General features: G+C 41.2%; 1 protein-coding gene across 1 annotated transcript; it reads left to right on the top strand.

The window, feature by feature from the left end:
* The first annotated feature begins 2916 nt into the window (after nucleotides 1–2916).
* en2a (engrailed homeobox 2a) lies at nucleotides 2917–5635 on the top strand. The gene is made up of 2 exons (XM_008280793.1): nucleotides 2917–3406; nucleotides 5316–5635. The coding sequence occupies exons 1-2, from the start codon at nucleotides 2917–2919 to the stop codon at nucleotides 5633–5635; spliced, it is 810 nt and encodes a 269-aa protein (XP_008279015.1).
* Nucleotides 5636–10778: the final 5143 nt, after the last annotated feature.

Raw genomic sequence — 10778 nt, 5'->3', positions numbered from 1 at the left:
AGTCATGTTCTCTGTTTTTGTTTGTTTTTCTTTTTTTTAAGGCTTCTCTAATATATAATCTAATGAAATCTGTGGAAGCTCTTTCACTTTAAAGGGGAAAAAAATCTGATTTTAGGGCTCAATAGATACTGGTTGGCGTGTTAAAATGTGTACTTTTTTGTAGTGCACAAAGGCTCGTATTAAAATTCAGAGTCTGAAATGGTGTCATTTCCTCCAGACATCCCTGTTTTGCTGGGAGGTTAGAGGCCAAGCCCAGGCGGTAGCGGCCTGTCTGTGGATCCATTGTCTGCTGCTTATTTAGCGCTCAACATTAATCTGCGCTTCCCCTCACAAGTGAGAAACAATCGCAGCATGAGAGTGGCCTGTCTAATTACATCTTTCACTCCCAACTTTCACTGTTTGGACTGGGCCCTTTGTGGTGGGGACATGTGAGACAGGAGCTCAGGCTGTTGTTCAGGTAGGTTTGGGATAATAGTAATAAAAAAAAAAAGGCAAAAAAAAATATTATCAATAGACAATTCTTCATTTGTGAGAATGCTGCTGAGTTAAATAAACTATTTAAACCTCGTGTAAAGCTTGTGGTGTAGCTGTAGGTGGATGTTTTTGAATATGAGTTGACCCGTTTTAACACAAACCCAAATGAACTCCAAAAAAAAAAAAAAAAAAAGCATTTAACTCTTCACTATAATTGCTTTGCAATTTGGACAAAGCCTGTATTTAACAAGTGAAAAGTCAAGAATATGATGTTTCCCGCAGGACAAAACCTGTCTTAGACAAAACGAGCTTAAATTACAGGCTTTGGCGTGCCACAAATACAAATTAAAACAGTTTTGGACATTGCCTCTAAGCCAACATGTGTGTCCAAAAAAAAAAAAGAAAAGAAAGAAAGCAGCACAGTTCAAATAAAACTAATACTTTCATATCATAAGCACTAACCGGCCTGTGATGCCCAAATAATCACATTATACAAGAAAATAGGTTGTGCGCTGTGAATTCATTTTAGAAATGTGGATCTAAAACGCCTCCACTTCCCAGAAAACTGCAGGAAAAGACAATGCACGTTTCTAAAAATAAAAAAGAGAAAGGCAGCTGATTTTCTAACTCGATTGTTCAAAGGCTCCTCACTCAGTCTCAGTCTGGCTGCTCCTCAGGTCTTCCACGGATCCCCCCTTCAGTTTTTACGCGCAGCCCCGGCTCAAAAGCCAGAGGAGAGTCGGCTGAGCCATCCCCGCTGGCCGGTGGCGTCCTGGGAGGAGAAACACAAACTTAGTGCTGGTCAGCAAAGTTACTCAAAGTTTTGTCTTTGGCGCGACTCTGTATCCCGAGCACCGCGCACAAAACAGTTTGTTTGCATCACTGATTTCTTTTAAAGGGATATGGACCCAGTTCTTGGTCGACCGCAGCGTCACGACAGGCGAACATGAGAACATCAAAAATACTTAACACACATCCCTGCGCGTTTGAAATCAGACAGGGGAGACTCTTTTTGGCTGTCACGTTTTTTAGTTTTTTTGATGAGTTTTGCTGCCAGTTTATGAGGCGACTGGAAGCAACATGACACATCAGACCAATCCTGCAAAGCAGAAAACGCACAGTATAGTAAACGCGAATGTGCTGTTGCTATGGGTTAGAAACAGATACATGATTGGAGATTAACATGCATTTTAAAGAAAGTACATTTACTCCACCCTTGGGTCAGAATGTGAGCATGGAGGCATCCAGAAATACTGTTTTGCGCATTTAACCTTGGCCAGGACGAACTGAATTTAAGTTACTGAGTCGAGTAGACCTTACAGGTGTTTTTCAACAAAGCTTAAAGCGGATAAAGTGTGAGATATGTGCAACAAATAGGCGCCTAGTCCCTTCAGTGGTGCGTAAAGGTGATATTTCAACACATGCTAGGATTTTTACATGACGAATCCCCAAATACTCAGGCCATTGACCTTATTTTGATAGAAATGTGGCTCATTTGGCTTCACTTGAGCACAATTTCAGCTGTTTTTGTGCTGATTTAAACTGTAGGCATCCGTAAAAGTGACGAGAATTAAACTTTCAATCGCCAAGACGCGTAATAGCGTCTCAAAATATCGTCAAAAATGTGCTTGTCCTCGTGTTATTGGGAATCCCTGCCTGCCCTGCAAGCAAGGAACCCCGGGGGTCCCCGCAGCTTCACTGACAACCGATGCTTCAATCTCCTTTTGTTTTAATAAACTCAACAGATTGAAGTGCATCGTGTTGTTTTCATTTCAAAACTCTCCCCCAAAAAATATAATAAGTCACGGGTTCATAAACACAGATGAATTTTTGGGGAGTATCTGGGCGCATGCATTGGATTTAAATTAGGCTTCTTCTCCGTGAGTCCAGGACTCTTTCTTTACCAAGGCGAGGATGGGCGTTTGTAGACTGCTCTGGAGTCTGCGTCACGTGGCCTGGTTTCTGCCATCCTATTGGTCCAAGGCACGTGTCTGGGAGGACGGTGGGAAAACGTCACTCGGGGGGCTCGTATTGAAAATAAGAACAAAACTCCAGAGTGAGAGTATTAGAGCATCAGTTTAGGAGCCTCTTTATTTACCCTTAGTTTAGTTTAGGTGTAGGCATTACCGAGCACGCTGAAATCGGATAACACTAAATTGGATGGTGCGCAAATGGCAAATGTTTTAGCTCTGCGGTGTCAGTTGTAACCCGAGATTGAGGGAATATATGTCAAAAAGTATGCTTTTCTCAGAGGACACTATCGCAAGGCTTTGCATGGTGTCCAAGGCACTCACTAGTATTTGAGTTTTATTTTTTTATTTATTTCAGTCGTGCAGTTTTTTGCAATCTCGTTTCCCCTCCCGAAGTTCTTTTGCGAATTTTATTGCAGCGGAGAGAGCGATAAAGGGGTTAAAGAGAGTAAAGCGGGGAAAGTGAATCAGTATGGAAGAAAATGATCACGGCAACAGAGATGTGGTGGAGCGGCAGGAGTCGGCGGATGAGTCCAACAGAGCCATCCTTCCCCTGTTACAGGCGCCGGGGAACCTGCAGATCCCTCACCGGGTCACCAATTTCTTCATCGACAACATCCTGCGGCCGGATTTCGGACGGAAAAAGGACGGAGGCGCAAACCGCGAAGAGAGTAGCCTGGCATCGTCGCGGGAGAGCCACAACAGCCCCGCCGCCCCACAGACCGAGCCGGTGGGGAGCACGGTGCCGGCAGAGGGGACCTCCACTCCGCACACGGTTACCGGGGCTAAGAAGCCCGCTATAGCCGCCGAGGAGCCCCTGAAACCCCGCGGGGAGAATGGAGACCAGTGCCTAAGCTCAGACTCAGACAGTTCCCAAGCCAGCTCAAACCCAGCCACGTCTCAGCCCATGCTGTGGCCAGCCTGGGTCTACTGCACCAGATACTCGGACAGGCCTTCTTCAGGTTGGTGGCACCGTGCATGCGTTTTTTACTCTCCCGTATATTCTCGGTAACCTGAAATACCCCGTAACACTGACCCCGGATGCCTTGACCGACTTCTCGCTAGCAGAGTGGAGCGAACCGTGCTGTGCAGCGCACTACGAGAATTTACCGAATATAAATCTTTTTCTGCGAAATTTCGAAAAATTAGCGCACAAATGTGGAGGTAAAAACTGCACGATCAATGTGCCATTGTGCAGCGTAGGGAGAGAAAAAAACACCCGATGGAAATGAAATTTTAAAAACTAGCTTTTTGGGGAGGATAGGCCTTTTTAAAATGCAAACAAGAGAGGAGAAAATATTCCCTTTACGGAGCAAATCGATCCGAAATCCTTGTATTTTAAAATGTCAACAAAATACATAAAATACGCGCAATTTTCGGAACTATTACGCACGGATTTCTCCTCACTGGAACGCTCCCATTCAGACAGTGTTCGAGCTTATTTCCTCGGGTTATGAATATGATAATACTGGGGTGCTACATATAGTAAACATAAGCGCGCTGATAGGCTGCTGTCTATCAGAGAATCTGCAGGTCTGCAAATTAATATTTGGTGCTCTTGTCACAGCTGTTTTTGCTCCCTAAAAGCGTTTTCAGGAGTTGTGTTTGGGATGAATTAAATATGCATGCGTTTCCACAACGATCGCTCCATGCATATGCTGGCCAACAGCGAGCATTTTTGGTTTCAGCTTTAGTCTTGATTTATAAGAAAATGCACAATATAGCTTCTCATCCAGCAGTCAGGTTAATATCCAGCGTATTTTTCTAAGTGTCTGTAAAAAAGTGGAGCACAACTTGTTCTCATGCATTATGTAACGCCATATAGAGTGGAGTAGGCGACTACTACGAGTTGTAGAGCTGCAGTTTTATATGGGCTGCTTTGGGGAAAGGAGAAAAAAAAAAAAGAAGAGACATACACTTCCACGCTGATTCATGAAGCCGAATTGTGTCGTTTCACGAATGTTTTCTACACTGTTTGGAGGAGGGGACCGAACACTTAGCCCATAGCTCCACCGAATAGGCCTCCATCCAGATGGAAAATTAATGTGTATCTAATGTGTGCTGCTCAGATTCTGTTCACGTTTGTCCATTGAGAGGCTTTTCAAGTGGCCCACAAAAACTAAAATGCAAAGTAGCTGCACTGAAATTGATCCTGTTTTTCCAACTAACCTGCAAAAAAAAAAAAACATAAAAAAAAAACATGGGGGCTGAGTTGTGTCAGCAATGCTTTTTCCAGTGTTGTCTCATTGGCTAATAATTCCTTATTACTAGAGACAGTGTCAGTGTGTGTTCGGTTTGTGTGTGTGTGTGTGTCCATGTACGTGTGTGTGAGCGAGGAAAAGGGATGGAAACAGGGAGATAGGGGAAGGTTGTGCCTTTTGGATGTGTTCTGTAATGGACGTGTTTACATTCTACAATCATTCTTCTTCATATTTTTGTACAAGTTTCTTAGTTAAACTTATTTTAGCATTTTTTTAATATGCAAAAAAGGCAACTGTAACATGAATAGAGATTTATTTACAGTGCAAACTTATGTGTAGGGATTTAAATAAGTTTTACAAAATCTGCGTTCTCGTAAAATACACTTTACGCACGTGTTTTGGATGCATTTGAAGGCACTGCTCTGGATGCAAAGTGGCAGAATAGTAAACTACACACATGTTCGTGCAGTGTTTCAATGGGAGAAAATGTGAATTGATTAGATTTTGTTTCTAAGGTTGTTTTTAAGACGTTTGTCTGATTATCGCACATAGAAAAGTGTCGTTTTTTCATCTTTGTTTTTGAGCTCATGATGTTTTGATACTGACAAACCAATGTATGCGTGTCTTGTGAACCCCCCCACCTTCCCCTCCCCAATTCCCCTCACTACAGGGCCAAGATCTCGCAAACCAAAGAAGAAAACGACCAGCAAAGAGGACAAGCGACCACGGACGGCCTTCACAGCAGAACAGCTGCAAAGACTAAAATCGGAGTTTCAGACAAATCGGTATCTGACGGAGCAGAGGCGACAGAACCTGGCGCAGGAACTGGGCCTGAACGAATCCCAGATCAAGATCTGGTTTCAGAACAAGAGGGCCAAAATCAAGAAGGCCAGCGGCACTAAGAACACTCTGGCCTTACACCTGATGGCACAGGGACTGTACAATCACGCCACCGTCACGTCGAAAGACGAAAAATCAGACAGCGATTGATTTCCAGAGAAGTAACAGCAGCCTCCTGACGAAAAAGAACCTATAGTAATCCTATGATAGATTTTTATAGAGCTATCACAGAAAAAAAAAAACTCTACTTACAGGAATATTTAATGATGCCACAGCAGATAAAATACCACTATCACTCAGTGCTGACTCACACAGTGGGTCCAGGACAGCATAAGAAATAAAAAAATAGTACAAAAGGAACAATAGGTCACTACTAAGAGTTCCTACAGGAATTTTTACTGATACCATAGGTCTCTATAGATTCCTATGGGAATATTATAGTGATTTTTCGTTATATGGGAGGTTTAATCAAGCCTACAATGCAATAATTTCATCGAATAAAGGGCCAGTGTATAGAGTATACCAGCATAAATTGTTTTAAAAAAATAATAGAGAGAGATATTTCTGCAATATCACGTCTATAAAAGATGTTGTATAAAGGTATGTTTTCATTGTTTGTTGTTCCCGCCCCCCCCCAGGAGGTACAAATGCTTACACCCTTCATTTTTATATACCGTAGGATTACTGCTATCCATGATTGTCATCATTTTACATTTAACTAACTGGCATTTGACGTTTCGATCTGTCAGTGAAGTGAACAAACTTAAGTCCAAAGAATATTTTTCTGCTGCATCCAGGCTACTGTGAATTTAAATAAATGCTAACAACGGTTTTTAGTTCCATGCTTTTGTTGGGTTTTCTTGGTTTGTGTTTTGGTGTTAAAAAAAAAAAATGGATAGAAGAAGGTGTTGCGTGCAGTTACACAACTAATTGGGCAGACTATGAATTTTGATTGTTTTTTCTTTTGTTTGTTTTTTTTTTTAATTCACAGCAACAGTTTGGTTAAAAAAAAAAAAAAGAAAAAAGAAGTGATCGAGAGAGAGGATAGGGATTTTTTTTTTTCTAACACGCCACTGAACTAAAATGCTAAGTTAGGCCTTGCTTCTATGTTTGTGGTCGTCTCATAGCCTTTAAACAGATATTATGTGCGTGCTCCCTTCGTTATACCAATGCATCAGTGCAGCTATTATAGTTTTAAATAGCAATATAAATCATTTTTTTGTAGCTAAATGAAGGCTATAATGCTGCCTACTAAGTCACAGAAACAACTCTGTAGCATAAAGACAATGATGACAACCATTTTGCGCACTCTTTGAGCATAGACTTTAAATGCAGGTTATTGGATGTTCTTGTTAAATCTTTCTCTATATACATTTTTATTACATATCCATATATCATAAAAAGAAGGCAAATCCGTCCGTGACTGTATTACAAATGTTGGAAATCTCTTATCGTTGTTGAAAGGACTTCATATGTGTATTTATATAGATTATATTGAGAAAAAAAATCTATCCAATGACCAGTGTTGCTTTAGAGTAGATATCTGAGGTGTTTACACTGCTTGTTTATCTTGCAATAACTTCTTTTTGTTTCTCTTTTTTTTTGTTTTGTTTTGTGAATGAAAAATTGTTTATGGGGCCTTTGCATGAAAGCTGCAATTTGTTGTACTTGGGCAAATAACTGTGTTTATAAACTTTGGTCATTACCGACGAAAGTATGATCGAGCTAAGTTTTAGACTGTATCCATACCAAATTGTGGACTTTTTGCCTTTCAAAGTGTTTTTGTTGTGTATCTGCAAAAAGTGTGTGTGAATTAAAATCCACCAAACAGAAACACACTTTGCCTTAAAGTTCAAGTGTGAACTTTTTATGAAACAGAACTGTGCCGAATCAGAGAAGCAGTATTACTTCAAATGCAGACTACTCAAGTTTAATGCCTTTATGAAAACTGCTGGTACGACATTATGAATTTACTCATCAGCGTATATCTATCTATATATGAACATGTTTAAATAAAATTACAACACAGAGTTGTAGAATACAATGCTATTTTTTATTTTATGTTGGAAGTATTCTTTGGTATAAATGTACATAATTTGTATCATGTATTAATTGTGTAATTAACTGCCTCCTGAAAACTGCAAAAGAAGAGTAAATAAACCTTGAAGATTATACACAAACAAGTTTCTGAAATCTGTAAAACAAACAAACAAAAAAAAAAGGGTTGCATGTTGCTCCAAAACACAGAAAGAAAGAAGTGGCTGAGGCAGTGAATCAGACTTGAAATCAATGCTGAGATTCTGCATGCATTCTAACATAAATCTAAATAAAAAATAGTCCAGAAATGACAAATACGTGCAATGGCAGTTTTTTAAAAAAATGTTGCCAGATTTTAAATATTCACAAATGTAGTCACAGACATTATTAATTTGCATAGCATAACAATCCTCTCCATGCAAACACACACCCCATTCTAAGGGAGCTTCGGAATCAGATTCATGGAGGATCAAATTCATGGGTTTTGAGATTAAAACATTCGCAAAAGCATCCAAACATTATGCAAGGGAAAGCCTTGAACAATTCCCAGGCATGTTTCCTCAACAATGCCTTATCTGCATTTCCATACTTGCACCACTAGTCTTTGAACGCCATGTCTAACGGCCAGTGACTAGCATTAGAGCAGATAGGGCTGCTCCCAGCACTGTCTTCGAGACGGTCAGTCTTCCTCGCCGCTTCTGAAAAGAGCCTGTGCTTCTATCACAAGGCAGAAATGGGAGTCGAAAGGAGAGAGTGAAGGAGGGGAGGGAGGGGAGAGGGAGAGGAGGGGGGTGAGGGGAAAGAGAGAGGGAGAGAGAGAGAGAGAGAGAGAGAGCAATGAAGGTCAAAGCCTGTCATGGCTGCAGGTGGCTGGTTTCCCCCCCTCCCGCCCCTCAGTAACCCATTCTCCACACACAGCTTTCTCACTCACTAACTCATACTCTCTCTCTGCCTCACACACATATCTCACTATCACTTGGTTTTTATTTTAATCTCGCCTGGCACACACACACACACACACACACGCGCACATCCCCGTACCCCATTCATTTGTGTTCCTCCTTCACATGCGCGCACACCCCTGTTGTTTTGATCCTTCATTCAGCGCATCAATAGGAACCCTTCATCAAAATATTCACAGGCAACAGAAACTCCCCGAAGTTCAGATAGGGACACCAATGCATGAACAAAAGCTAAAAGCTGTAAAGGCTGCATGGGCGCATTCTCCTGGAACAAAAGGTTTTATCGGAGAAAAATTGGTCTCATCTCTGGAAGCGAGATTCAGGTGGTCAAGTGACCTCAAGTGGTTTCGTAAAGCCTCTTAACCGCTGCAGAAAAGTGCTGTCAAAACAGTGCGAATCATGAGTAAACTGAGGAGAAAGCACTGAGGAATAAAATCTGGAATAGGATGCAGAAACTGGAAAAAAAAAAAGGAGAACAAAAAAATGCATGGAATAAAAGTTCTTTTCCCGAGTATTCCAGAGAGTTCTCATGCTGTAAAAAATGGAAGTGAGTGCAGGATACATCAGGAAAGTATCAATGTCTACCTCCACACACAAAAGGGCCCCATCCTGCTATGACCTCTCCTACCATCCTCCCCCTCCCCTACTGTGTCATTTACCCACAGTTTCTAAATGCTTCCTCCAGCCAGAGTGGAATCTGCTCAGAGGTGCCTGGGCTTTGTGGCGGAAACATAATTAAAGTGGTGAAAGATGTAAAAGGTGAAGAATGGGGATGACATCAGGCCAATTTCACACTTGGCACTCGAATGGCTAGGTCCAAGCCAGGACTCTTGCCTCGCAACACAGATCAAAGCCCACTGTCACCGCACCAGTGCAGGAAAAAAAAGAGGCAAAAGGACACCTAACTATGCTAATCCCCAGGACGAATATATTTTAATCTTGTTAGAATACAAGTTAATGCCGTGGCTCAGTGGCTGAACTTTTTTGGCAAGAATGAGAGGTGGACAGAACTACTTTTACCTTTTCTACATGAGGTGCCTCTGTCTGGCACCGGATAAACAGTCAGAGTCTGAACAAACTTTCTTTTGGACAAACTCGGTGTATTATCAAGCCGCATACTGTACAGGCAGCAGATAACAGTCGCAAGCCACTGAAAGGCAAAGCAACAGTTTTCATTAAGAACAGCGAGGGAAAAAAAATGTTTAAAAAAAAAAAATCAACCCCAGTGGCTGTGTCAGTGACCCCGTCTGCATCCCCACTAGGGCACCTAACATGCAAAGGAAATGAGTATTTTGTGGACTGGTTTGTCCCCTCTCACATTGAGCCCTCCTTTCTCAAAAGCACCTTGGTAACCCTTGATCTCTCATGTATGGAAGTCGGGGCACTGGGGCCTGCAGAAGTTGACTAGGCAGACAATAGCAAGCGGATGCTTTCTGGAAAAGTCACACCCAGGCAACTCTCATTTCACACACCGTGTTTGAGTGACCCTTGAAAAAAGATGCTCGACTTTTAAGCAAAGATTCTTTTTGTTCACTTTAAGAAATTCAGGGAGGGAAGGGGGGGAGAAAAAAAAACATCCATGCACCTTTTCCCATGTAGCCACCACACTTGATTTCTTGAGGGATGTTTCCTGCTCAGTGGGACTGAAGTGTGTATAATACGAAACACTGCGTTAAATTTCAAAGAGGTGTTTATAACTTGGCTTGACTCGCAGGGCTTCTGGCTTTACATTTGGTGATTCATGGATGCGTAACAAAAAGATTTGCTTTTTTTTGGAGGGGCCAAAATACAGAAAAAAAATATGAAGAGAGACAACAACAGGAAACATTCATTAATAAAAAGTTGAAAGTTTGCTTTAGTTGATGAAAACATTTGATGTGATTACACAGGGTGCATCAGTTCTTTCAGTGACACTTAAAGTTCAGTCATTATTTTTTGCCGACTGTATCTGGATTAACACCGACTACAGCTACAGAGGCAATGGATTAAATCAATCATTTTAGAAACTCTAAAAGCTATAGCTAACTTTCAAAAAGATGTCCTGATATCATGATCATCTTGGTTGCAAGTGGAAGCAGAAATCTTTCATGGAACAAAATAATTAAAATGCATTTTTAACCCACAGAAAAATGTGCAGATTTTGTCAGTTACTACTTTATGTTCACACCAAAGGACAACAACTGTTTGTGATTATTTTCATTACAGAATAATATCTTGTCTACATTTTTCTACAGTCGATTAGTTGTTCGGCCAATAAATACAGAAAGCGCTCTGAAATTAACTTAAAATTTATT

This window comes from Stegastes partitus, unplaced genomic scaffold (assembly GCF_000690725.1).
Source record: "Stegastes partitus isolate 25-593 unplaced genomic scaffold, Stegastes_partitus-1.0.2 Scaffold210, whole genome shotgun sequence".
Lineage (NCBI taxonomy): Eukaryota > Metazoa > Chordata > Actinopteri > Pomacentridae > Stegastes > Stegastes partitus.
This window is presented reverse-complemented; position numbering and strand designations above follow the sequence as displayed.

Bases quoted from the DNA above. Each gene is read 5' to 3' on its own strand.
- en2a (XM_008280793.1), top strand. From the start codon at position 2,917: ATGGAAGAAAATGATCACGGCAACAGAGATGTGGTGGAGCGGCAGGAG. The intron at 3,407-5,315 runs GTTGGTGGCACC...CCCTCACTACAG, and splicing joins CTCGGACAGGCCTTCTTCAG to GGCCAAGATCTCGCAAACCA.